Source organism: Desmodus rotundus, chromosome 5, assembly GCF_022682495.2.
Source record: "Desmodus rotundus isolate HL8 chromosome 5, HLdesRot8A.1, whole genome shotgun sequence".
NCBI lineage: Eukaryota > Metazoa > Chordata > Mammalia > Chiroptera > Phyllostomidae > Desmodus > Desmodus rotundus.
Window position 1 is genome coordinate 116,505,718 of NC_071391.1, and position 12,261 is coordinate 116,517,978.

A 12,261-nucleotide genomic window follows, 5' to 3' on the forward strand; every position below is an offset into this window, starting at 1 on the left:
TCCGTGCTGTCTGTGGAGGCCAGCACCTCTGTACTTGTGTGCTGAGGGTTGCGCTGTACTCTGTGCTAATGTTAAGACTCTGGCTTATTTCCTCATTTGGGAGCAAGCTGGTCATTCTGATAAGACATCAAGGTAAAACAAAGCCCCATGGTTTGCAGGATTTTTGTTGGGTGATTTGGCAAGTATCTCTCTCTGCACAACGGCCTTTGTTTGGTGCTGTCAGCCCTTGGTTAGAAGCTAGCTCCTAGGATATGTTTCCCCTCTCTCCAGCCAACTGCCCTCGCCCCACACCTTGTCCGCCATCAGAAGCTGGAGCAAAGAGGAAAAGGGGGCCTGTTTGCAATCCTGATTTTTCCAAAGAGCATGCCTTCCAGATGGGTGGTCTCCAGCCCATCTTTTCCAGCTGTGGAGTCCCTTTGAAACTCCACTATTGTGCTTCTCAATACTGGGAGTTGTATACCACGTGTCATGCTTTATTTTCATTCAAATTGACCTGAAACTGGCAGAGAGCCCTTGAAATGCGGGGCTATTTCCAAATTTCAGAGGATAAAATTTCTCCTTTATTTATTTTATTTTATTTTTTTGGTTTCTTTCACCAGATTTCAGAAAAGGAACATTTTACTATCTTGCTGTTAAGTCATCATTTTTCCTTTTAGTCCCTGGTATAATAGTTCTTCCTTCTCCAAACAGGTGAAGTGACAGAGCAAGGAAACAGCTCAACAGTGGTGGGGGGGTGGGGGGAAGGCAGACAAGTGTTCTTGAGCAACAATAAAAGAAAAGAAAAAGAAAAGAAAAAGAAAGATCTGTTTCATGTCTCACTTTGAGCAGTGAAAACAGAAGAGAAGTCCCCTCCCCCTGGCCACCCCAAATACATAATAGAAAGCTCCGGGGGGTAGAGCTCAGGAGAGAAAGTCCAGTTTTTGACAAACGCTGGTTCTGTGGCTCTAGGTGCTTTTCCTTGCCTTGTGCACTAAATTTTAAACTCATTAAAATACTCTGTTCCACTTCTGCACGAGGCTGGGAGAAAATGAAATGTATCCTCTCTACTATCATCAGCAAGAGATAGAGAACAAGAGGAACTACCCCTTACTGCCTGACAGAAAAAGGGACCTTCGTTTCTATACAAACCTTCCACCTTTCCCTCTTTCTATACAGAGAATGGGGTCCCCACACTTCCCAGGGGGGGGACCCTCATGCCAGGTATAGATGTAAGCTGAGAATTTCCTCTCTATGACACTAATACGGAGAGGCAGTTGATAACTGGCATACAATTAATACATAGGTGTCAAGATCACATAAAGGTTTTAGTGCAACTATCCTCTTTTTTCCAAATAATCCAATATAATGCCTCAGTTTCATGATGTAATGTTGGTGGACTTGCAGCCAAACAGCTTAAGCTTACGTAACTAATGAGGTCCTACTTCCGTGACCGCCAACGGCTGCTGGCACAGTACCCCTGGCAGTCACACATGCACGCACAGGGAAGGGAAGGGACTGGGTCCTATCCGGGTTCGGGTCTGTCAGATGAACTTTTTTTTAAATTAAAATCTCTTATCAGCTGCCTGTAAGTTCATGGGTAGCATAGTGGGCCTGCAGGTAGTAGGCAGAAATACCTTTATAATGATGGCCATATTCACTGATGACAAAGATTAAAAGTAAGGGGATCATGCCTAAACCAATTTGATGTCTTTGTAGAGTTTAAATACAGACATCAAATAAGGTTGACCAGTTGGCCATAAAACCCAGGGTGGGGCAAAAGTAGGTTTATAGTTGTTCGTCTGGAAAATAATAATTATATAACAACACAAGAATAAACTATGTGTTTCATGCACTCACAACGTTAAACCTACTTTTGCCCCACCCTGTATGGGGAGAACTTACCATATGCTCAGCATCAGTGTAGATGCTTTAGAAATACAATACTCAGTCCCTATTTTTTAAGGAAACCTGGGATTTAATTAAAAGACTAGAGCACATATGTGTATAATAAATAATGTAGGACAAAGAAGAATCCAGCCTTAAATCTTGACCCTTCTTCAGCTCTGGTGCTGGCAGCCCTCTCAACCTCCCAAACTGTCTGCTGGTTCCTTAACCTATTCTCTCCTCGGCTTCTTCCCACGTCTCTCCCACACCTCCTCCACAGTCTCCTGTTCGAGATTCTCTCCCCTGAACGTTCGTATCCTGCATTTCAGCTCTCTTCTCCATCTACACATTCAGCCTGGTGAAAGACTCTAATCGAAACTTCAACTACCATCAGTTTGCTGAAGAACCTCCAATTCACAGATGCAACCAGACTCACGCCTCCAGACACCTCCCGACACCTCAAAGACCACATGTCCAAACTTGCTTCCCTCCCAGTATTTCAAATCTTGGCGTATGGCACCACCATCCCACCCAGTCACCCCACCTGGAACCTCAGAAGTCACCTGTGACTGCTTCTTCTTCCTTACTCCCAAGTCCAGCTGGTCCCTGAACCAATTAATTTTCTTATTCTTTCTCTTATCAACCCTCTCCTTCCCTCCCTCCTGCTCATTGTCCTTTTTATTTCTGGCACCTGTTATTTCTTGCCTGAACTTGCAAACTGGTTTCTCTGCCTTTGGTGCCATCCCCGCTTACCCTGAAACTTTCCTCTTCGGCCACTCCCAGTCTTTCATCTAACACACTGGTCATACCGGAATGACTTGTATTTCCCTGTGTTTTCTCGCCTCTATATCTCTAAGTACCTTTGCCTGGAACACTCTACTACCTTCTCCCTCTTGATCTATTAAACTTCTACTTATCCTTTGAAACTCAGGTAAGATATTACCTCCTCCAGGAAGGTCTCTCTAATACCCTCCTACCCAGAGTCAGATCCCCACCTTTATAATGGTGTCCAAATACCCCAGTATCATAAAAAAAAAAAAAAAAAAAATCAACGATGAAGTTCCTCTTTATCTCAAACTGAATGCAAGGGTGGAAATACGTTCTCATAAAACCTGCAGGAAGTAGACCTTACATGTCTGTAAACAGAGATGAGTCTCTGTGCCCCCCATTCAGACAGTGACCACACTGAGGTGACCCCGTGGGTCCCGCTGTCAGCCATGTTTGCAGGACCGACACCCCTCCCTCGGCCAAACTTTCATCACACTCCAGGCAAAGGAGATATTTTTCTTGTATTGGTCTTTGGCTACTCTTTTAGGGCAGGTTGACTAACCAGATAAAAACACAGGATTTCCGTGAAGACAACCCCTAACATCTGTCTCCTAATCTGCTTACAGCTACCTGTGAGCGGTGCCTCAGAGATATCAGGACAAGACTTAAAAGTAAACACAGACCGATTTCCTCATCTATACAATGATAAGCAGATGATCTCAAAGGATGCTTTCCCCACTAAAGCTTCCTCTGGACCCATTCCCTGTCCCAAACTGGCTCTCTTTGTGAACTTCCCCACGTCAGAGAGCAGATAAAATACAAAAGGGCCTAGCCAACAGTCCTGCCCTCGCTGCCCTGCCCGACGCTGGTTGTGCTAGCGGACGGGAAAGGGGTGGGTAGCAGGATCTCCAGGGTGTGCTTCAGAACTACGTCAGTACTCGCCCTCCTAGTAATTCAGTATGGAACATCAATATGTGCTAACTCTTCTCAAACCTGTACATATGGTACTACCTTCTGAAGTGAGGCACTTCCTTTCATGACCCTCAAATTTATTTCTTAAAAGCTTCAAAGGGTGCCTTTAATTCTAGAATTTCCAGATTCACAGAGCGAGTCCCTATGAATCCCATCCATTCCTTCACAAACCCCATGGTCTTAATACAAGGATAAAACAATGCTCTTGGAGCTTGGGCTTTTGGTTACCTGCTGATGCCCATATTAGCCAAAACTGCATATTTGGCAAAAATCACCAGGGACCTTGAATATTATAATTCTTTTGCTAGAAAACATTTTTATGCTTTTATAAAGTTGTTTTTACAGTACGTATCAATCATTTATTGTGAGCCCTTAAAGGCATCTCCATATTTCACTATCACTTCTACAAAAACGCTTCCTCACACTGGCAGGCAACCTGCACCCCTCTGCCTAGCACCGCTGAGGCGTGAGTTTCCGGAAGAGAAGACGGCTCCCATCTGACATGAATCCTGGAGTGAGCGGCTTTATTCCCAACCTTTGTCCTGAGCCCAAGTTCACACAGGCAATTCTGCCACACCAGCTGACTGATGGAAGCATCTGTCTAGACGTGGGGTTCAGACATTTCTGGAAAACACAATGACTTTCCCTAACACGGACCCCAGCACCTCTAGAAGCTGTTTCCAAGTGAATCCCTTCTTTTTTTGGCCCTCTCCATTCCTAATACCACTGTTGAAGTTAGGACTCATGTCTCAACTAAACAATCTCAGTCACTGTATCACATGGGTTAAGAGTCTAACTGCCTCGGTTCAAATCTCACTTCCACCCTTTGCCAACTTTATGGCCTGACTAAATTACTTAATCCAACTCTACTTTCTTCACTGTGGAGATAGAACTGCAGTACTGACAGTACCCGCCTCATATGGATGTTATGAGACTTGAGTGGGTGGTGACTGTAAAGCACGTGGCACCATACCTGGAATAGGACAGGGTTTTACTATGTTATTATTATCATGACCACTGTCATTGTCATCATCATCATCATCATCTTCCTAACTGGTCTCTTGCAACAAGATTATCACCCTTCTTCCGGCCAAGATGGAGGCATAGGTACATATGCTTTGCTTCCTCGCACAACCGAAAGGAGGACAACAACAAATTTAAAATAGAAAACAACCAGAATTGCCAGAAATTCAAATTGTATGGAAGTCCGACAACCAAAGAGTTAAAGAGGAAACATTCACCCAGACTGTACCACAATGCAGCGAAGTGGGTTGTCCCACCCTGGCGAATACCTAAGGCTCCACCCCTTACAATGTAACAGGTGCATCGAGATAAAGAAATATGGCCCAAATTACGAACAGATCAAAACCACAGAAAACGAACTAAGCAATGAGAAGATAGACAACCTATCAGATGCAGAGTTCAAAACACTGGTAATCAGGATGTTCACAGAAATGATTGAGTATGGCTGCAAAATAAAGGAAAAAGTGAAGGCTATATAAAGTGAAATAAAGAAAAATATACAGGGAACCAAAAGTGAAGGAAAGAAAACCAGGACTCAAATCAATGATTTGGAACAGATGGAAGAAATAAACATTCAACTAGAACAGAATGAAGAAACAAGAATTCAGAAAAATGAGGACAGGCTTAGGAACCTCTGGGACAACTTTAAACATTCCAACATTTGAATCATAGGGGTGCCAGAAGGAGAAGAGGAAGAGCAACAAATTGAAAACTTATTTGAACAAATAATGAAGGAAAACTTTCCCAATCTGGCAAAGGAAATAAACACGCAAGTCCAGGAAACTCAGAGAGTCCCAAAGAAGTTGGACCCAAGGAGGAACACACCAAGACACATCATCATTAAATTACCAAAGATTAGAGATAAGGAGAGAAGCAGCAGGAGAAAAGGAGACAGTTACCTACAAAGGAGTTCCCATATGACTAGCAACTGATTTCTTAAAAGAAACCTTACAGGCAAGAAGGGGCTGGAAAGAAGTATTCAGAATCATGAAAGACAAGGACCTATATCCAAGATTACTCTATCCAACAAAGCTTTCATTTAGAATGGAAGGCAGATAAAGTGCTTCCCAGATAAGGTCAAGTTAAAGGAGTTCACCATCAGCAAGGCTTTATTATATGAAATGTTAAAGGGATTTATCTTAAGAAAAAGAAGATCAAAACTATGAACAGTAAAATGACAACACACTCACAACTATCAACAACTGAACCTAAAACAAAAGCAAAAACAAACTAAGCAAACAACGAGAACAGGAACAGATTCACAGAAATGGAGATCACGTGGAGGGTTATCAGTGGGGAGGGGGTGGAGAATGGGGGAAAAGGTACAGGGAATAAGAAGCATAAATGGTAGGTACAAAATAGACAGGGGGAGGTTGAGAATAGTATAGGAAATGGAGAAGCCAGAGAATTTATATGCATACTTGGACATGAACTAAGTGGGGGGAATGCTGAAGGGAAAAGGGGTGCAGGGGGGAGGGGGATAATGGGGAGAAGAAAAATGGGACAACTGTAACAGCATACTCAATAAAATATACTTAAAAATTAAAAAAAGATTACCCCCCTTTACCAATCCATTTTCCATGCTATCTCTAGGATGCACTTTCAAAAATATTTCCTGATTATAAGGTACACATATTTCACTACAGAAAATTCAAAATACCAATGAGGGGAAAGTCACCCATAGTCTGACCACTGTTGGTGTATTTCCTTCTAGTCTTTTCTCTATATTTTTTCCACCAGTCATTAGGTTCGGTTCTGATTCTTTGTGTAGCATTGGACATGACTGGAGCTATAAATGACTGGCAGTGGGAATCGCCACTCCCCTTATCTCCTTCCCCAGCTGCCAAGATAACAGCTGCCAGCGTTGCCACTGCCGAGTTTCTGTGATGCTGACAGCCTACTGCCCGCACTTTGGCCCACTAGCTTCAAAGCTGAGACCTGTCATCTCAGGGTGGGATGGGGGCTTCTGGTCCAAGGAACACAGGAGAATGCTGAGGGTTCATGTCTACCCCTGTGCTGCAGGTCTCACCTCCCGCGAGCCTGCTCCTCGCTACCCTGAAGACTGTGCTCACGCATTCCTCGGTCTGCAGGGGCGCCCTTCTTGTCTCTCCGCAACTGTGTTCACTGCATTTTTCAAGACTCTGAGCAAGGATTTTTTAAATAAAACATTACCCTCCATAATGACAACCAAGCCTGGTGCTTCAGAGTGCTCTTCCGATTCATGCCACTGCCGTGTGACAGCACACGCACCTGGCAGACACCTGTTGAATGGGCGACTGAGTACTGTTTACACTGTCTCTTCAGACAAAACACAAAGTCCTTCAGAGATGAACTGTTTCCCTAGCACAGAGCGACGTAATCAATAAACAACTGATGAATCAAGCCACAGCCAGCACTTTTCTTCCTTTGTAGTATTGGGTTGGCCAAAAGGTTTGTTTCGTTTTTCCAGTACGATGGCTCTGGTAGTGCTGAGCTGTCTTTAACTACATTTGAAACAATTTTGTTGGATTGTGTTGTGACAGCTATCATTTCAGCGTGCACTGTAAAAAAAACTTATCAAAACTGGTGAATTTTTGTGCAGCCATTTTAACATTGAAAATGGAAGAACACGAGCAACATTTTCAGTGTATTATTCTTTATTATTTCAAGAAATGTAAAAACGCAACTGAAATGCAAGCAGTGTATGCAGAAGGTGCTGTGACTGACTGAACACGTCAAGAGTGGTTTGTGAAGTTTCTTCGTACTATTGACATTTTGGCCAAGTAATTCTTTGCTGCGGGGGCGTCTCATGCGTGTTGGAAGATGTTTAACAGCTTCTATCCCCTAGAAGCCAATAGCAGGAGATAGTTGACATACTCAAAATATCCAAAACATTAAAGTAATTGGTGAAAATGAAAAAAATATGTCTTCCATTTTACAGAAAAAACTAAACAGACTTTTTGGCCAACCCAGTATGTATATTATTACTTCTTTTTCTTGCCTTATTGCAAGGCCTGTTGTTGCCTTATTCAACAGGCTCAAAAACGGTGAACAGTTCTAGGGTGCGTACAATGTTCTCTAAGGTTCTAAGTGTTCCACACATATTAACTAATTTTCTCCTCACAACAGCCCAGGGAAGGGGGTACTACTATCATTTTTATTTTATACATGAGGAAATGATGGAATTAGAATTCAAATTTTAAAAAGACTACTTTGATCAAACACAATGCCCATATAATTGAATCCAACAATTAAAATATTTGTTAAGGATTAATGTCCTAAGCAATAGGTACAGATACTTCCTGCCCGGAGGGGAGGCACGCCTACTAATGCACTAAACCCAAGTCAGGTGGGACAGACACATGCAGACGCAGAAAGGGAGAAGAGGGCACTGGAAGCCCAACTCCTGGGGTCAGAGCAACCCTCTCCCAAACGCTGGGAAATAGGGGCCTCAAAGTCACACCACCGTTAGTCAGACCCAGGGTCGGTCCTCCATGAGAGCCACAACCCCGCATGTCTGAGCGCCGGCAGGACCCTGCACATTTGTTCACCCCCAGAACGAAGCCCTGGAGTCAACTCTTCCTTGCTCCCCAAGTGATTGCTTGTCACTGATCCTCTGCCCTGCACCCCAGGAGTCTGGGGTAGCTGGACTGGGCAGGCAGCCTAGCTCCTCCCCATTGACAGGACATTGTGTTGAGACACAATGTCTCAACAAATCACACAGCGGACCTGCTACTAATGTATTTTACAAGCACAGAGGACAGCCTTTTTTGTAGAACCTGTCTGTGTATCATAAAATCTCAAAAATTCAACATGCTCATCACCAGCATCAACGTGTTTCTTTGGTCAACATCAGGAACACACGTATCTTTTAGGGAACACTCCATAAATACCAGCGAGCTGGAGTCTAAAGTGTGCCCGAAGCCAATGCATCAGTTGCAGCCTTCACCTGCACCCCGCCCCTCCCCACCGCCTGCCCCAGACAGCGCAGTCCACAGGAACAGCCCTCACAGGCCCAGAACTGCGTCTAGTCTGGAAGGCAAGAAATGGACGCAACTCCTCAGTGCCCTCACCCACCCCACGACTTCAGCCACCACCTGGACACTAACTACGTCCCAACCCCTAGCCCAGATTTCAGTCTCTCAGCCCTTCAAACCCAGGTCATCCAAACAGAAATCATGGCCTCTCCTCCAAGCTGGTGTTCTCAGTGACCACCGCCAAGGTGGAGACCTGAGTTGTCCTTGTCTTACCCTCCTTCCTCCTCGGAGGCCCTCACACCCACTCACTCTGTGCCCCTCACCCACCCACTCTTTCGATCCACACCCTTGTGATTTTTTCCTGGGCTCAAAATACCTTTCTTATAGGTCCCCCACCAATCCTTCCTCTCCACCACAGGCAGAAGCATAAGGTCACTACTTGCTTTAATATCCTGAGAAGCTCACTATTACCTATGAGATCAGGTCAAACTCCCAACCTCGGCTCACTGGTCCCTGAAAGGTCTGGCCCCTGCCTACCTCTCAAGCCACCTTTTGTTCATCCTCCCCTTTTGCTCCCTCCAGACCAAGAACAGTCTCACAGCCCTCTCACAGCCACCAAGCTCAGGCCTTAGCACAAGTACCACCTCCCACAAGAAGGCCTCCAGGATGCCGTTACCTCAATCTTTGTGACAGAGCACCTCTGCCCACTTCTATTGACATGCCACACACCACAAAGCATCATCATTAGTTTCCTTCAATGTTTTTTCCATTGGCCTGTGAGCTCATTTCTGCATCCCCAGACCCCAGGGTGGTGGCTGGCACACAGTAACTATTTGCCAGATGAAAGGCAGAGCCCTAGGGGCCTGAACCCACTGGGCCACATCCCTTTGCCCTTCCCTGACACCCAGGAGCAATTACCGACACAGTCGCAGGTGGGGAACTCGGCCTGGGCTCTCTTGGCAGGTGTGTCCAGCAGACTCTTGGTGGGTGTGTCCAGGTACTTAAGAGGTGACTCCAGAAAACCACTGAGGGTGGGTGTGAGTGGGTTCTCAGCCTTGGTGGGCGTGGCTTCCTGGCCTCCCTCCTCAGAATGGAAGCAGGTGGTTGAGAGCACAGTCACGGCTCCTGAAGACTCGATCTTGATCTGCTTGGGGGAGCGGGTAGCGAAAGGACTCTCGGGGGCTGAGAGACATGTTGACTGGCTCTCAGGGTCCTGAATGGGCACAGATGGGGGGCCAGGAAGCCCAAAGCTATCCCCAAATTCGGCTTCAAACTGCCGGATGAGCTCTTCCAGCTTATCATCGGTGGGGGGAAGAGGGCCAGCAGAGCCTGGCTGCAGGGTTGCCATGGGGCTGGGGGACCTCATTTCCTGAGTAGGGGGCAGCAGGCTGTCCCCGGAGGGACTAGGTGCAAATAGCGCAAGAGAAGGTTCTGGGGGCAGGGGGACAGCAGAGCCCTGTGAGGCAGGGACAGGGGCAGGTGGATGTGCCTGCGCATCCTCGGTGGCTGGGGGCCTCAGCCCTTCTAGGACGATTTGCCGCAGAGGCGGGAAGAGAGGCTGTGCTTCCCGCGGCCTGGACTTCTTGATCTGAATGGGCTTCCGGACAGTGGGCTTGATCCCAGGAGTGGCTTTCTCCGCTCCCAGGGGACCGCCAGCTGGTATCAGGGGCTTCTTCTTCTTCTCCTTGGGCGGTCTGTCCGGAGGCCGCGGGACAGGTGAGCTTGATGGTGCCCACCAGCCAGGAGCAGGAGGCTCTGTGGGACCGGAAAAGGAGGCATCGTGGGCCTGGTCCAGGAAGAGACTGCGCTTATGGTGGAGGTGCTGCTGCAGGGCGGCCTGGGCCTTCTGGTGGGTGTTGGGCTCCAAGGATGGTGTGGAAGCCTCCCTCTGAAGGATGGGGGATGGGGCTGGGGCTGGGGAGGAAGAAGGTGCCTCAACCTTGACTTTGGGCTTGGTGGGCAGGGACTCGGGCCGCTTGAATACTGACTGGATGTAATCACTGGCATTGCCCAACAACTGCTCCAGTTCGGCCATGGGGTCAGGGCTTGGGCGGGGCATGGGCCAAGAGCTCCGGGGAGTTGCTGGTGGGGTGTCAGTGCCCCAGGCTTCAGGGAACTCTGTTCTAGGTGTGGCTGGGGGGAAGGCAGGGCTATCAGGAACAAAGGATGGGGGCTCTTCAGGGGGGACCACAGGCCACGAGGGGGCCCGGAGGTAGGACTGGGGAGATCGGAAAGGGGCAGGAGGGGACAAGGCCTCCTCAGGAAGGGGGCAGGAAGCCTGGGAGGTGGAGTGAGAAGGCTGGGGCAGGGCAGAGGAGAGCTGTGTGAGGGCTTCGATGGCGATGGCCGTCTGCAGGCTGATGTTTTTTTCCTTGGCGATACTCAGGGCATTCTGGGACAGAGGCAGGCCCTCTGGGGGAGGGGGAGGTATCTGGGAGACCTCAGAGCTGAGGAGTGGCCTGGTGCTTGGTGCTGGGAGGCCAGCCTCACTAGGAGGCAGAGTCCCTGGGAGCCTGGGCCGTTGCTCCCCTCCCTCCACGACCACAGACTTGATCTTCCCCTCCAGCCACTCGAGGTAGTCAGGGCATTCCGGGCCATCGCAGTTGCAGTTGGGTGGTTTCATGCCATGCCGAGCGAGGGCCAGGGCTGTCTGCAGCGTGTCGAGGTCTTCGCTGCCAGCAGAGCAGCTCTCAGGCCCTGATGGGGGTCCCCTGCTGTTGTTCCCAGCCTCGCGACTCATCTCACGGTTGAAGGTTTCATAGAGCCGGGAGCTAAGGGCCCCATAAGAGGACACAGCTTCGGCCACAGCCGAGAAGGCCACCAGATCGTGGGCATCTTCCAGGCGAGCAGTGTGAGCTGGGCCTGGGGCAGCGTCCCAGTCGGGCTTCTGGTCTACTCGCCAAGGACCCCCAGCCCCCAGCAGGCTGGGTCCAGCGGGTTCTCTAGCACCATTGACCGGCGCCCCTGAGGTGCTTAGCTGCCTTGAGTCCCCATGGTATACTGGCCCTGAGTCCATCTGACCTGGAACAGGTCCATCAACTGGGCTGAGCTCTGAGCCTGTCTGGAGAGAGAGAGAGAGAGAGAGAAAGAGAGAGAGAGAGAAAAGGAAAAAGATGAGCCATAACATTTGTAAAACTTGTCCTGCGCCTCGTGCCACTAAGACGCACCCCTGCACCCTGGATTCCTGACAAACCCTCTCCGTCTCTGACAGAGCCTGAACCTCAGCTCACTGACCCACATGGCCTTGCCCAGCTAGCTGCACCGGCACCAGCGGAAGGCAGGACTTCAAGAGCTCCTAGCGCAAAATTCTGATTGCTGGTCAGACGTTTTGGAGACTCAGACTGATCACACTGACCAGGGTCCCCTGAGACTAAGCATTCATTAAGGACACACAGAAGGCCTTGACCTCACAATGACCGAGGTGACACCAGGACCATGTTGACTTTGTGGGTGTGTCAGAAGGCAAAGAAAGCTACCCAAGCACACCAAGTAATAATGTGCCATTAGTGTAAAATGTGTGTGCAGATTTGATTTGATTAACACATTTAGCGGGACAGGAAGGGGTCAACCACAGCTTCACAGTGGGAAGGAACCCACAGTTCTTTCCTTTGCCCACTGCTGTCCTCAGTTAAGCCAGGCTGGGCTCAGTCTGGGGTAGGACAGCAGTCCCTGTCCTGGG

At 48.2% G+C, this 12,261-nt stretch overlaps 1 protein-coding gene across 7 annotated transcripts in view; it reads right to left on the reverse strand.

The window, feature by feature from the left end:
• TET3 (tet methylcytosine dioxygenase 3) overlaps window positions 1-12,261 on the reverse strand; it is a 97,994-nt gene that overhangs the window by 33,384 nt on the left and 52,349 nt on the right. For 6 of the 7 annotated variants that reach the window (XM_053923841.1, XM_053923840.2, XM_053923839.1 and 3 more), the window contains one exon: window positions 9,501-11,643. In XM_053923841.1, the coding sequence (XP_053779816.1) occupies window positions 9,501-11,643 (2,143 nt within the window). The remainder of the gene's footprint in view (window positions 1-9,500; window positions 11,644-12,261) is intronic. The other variant, XM_053923844.1, reaches the window with a different exon arrangement.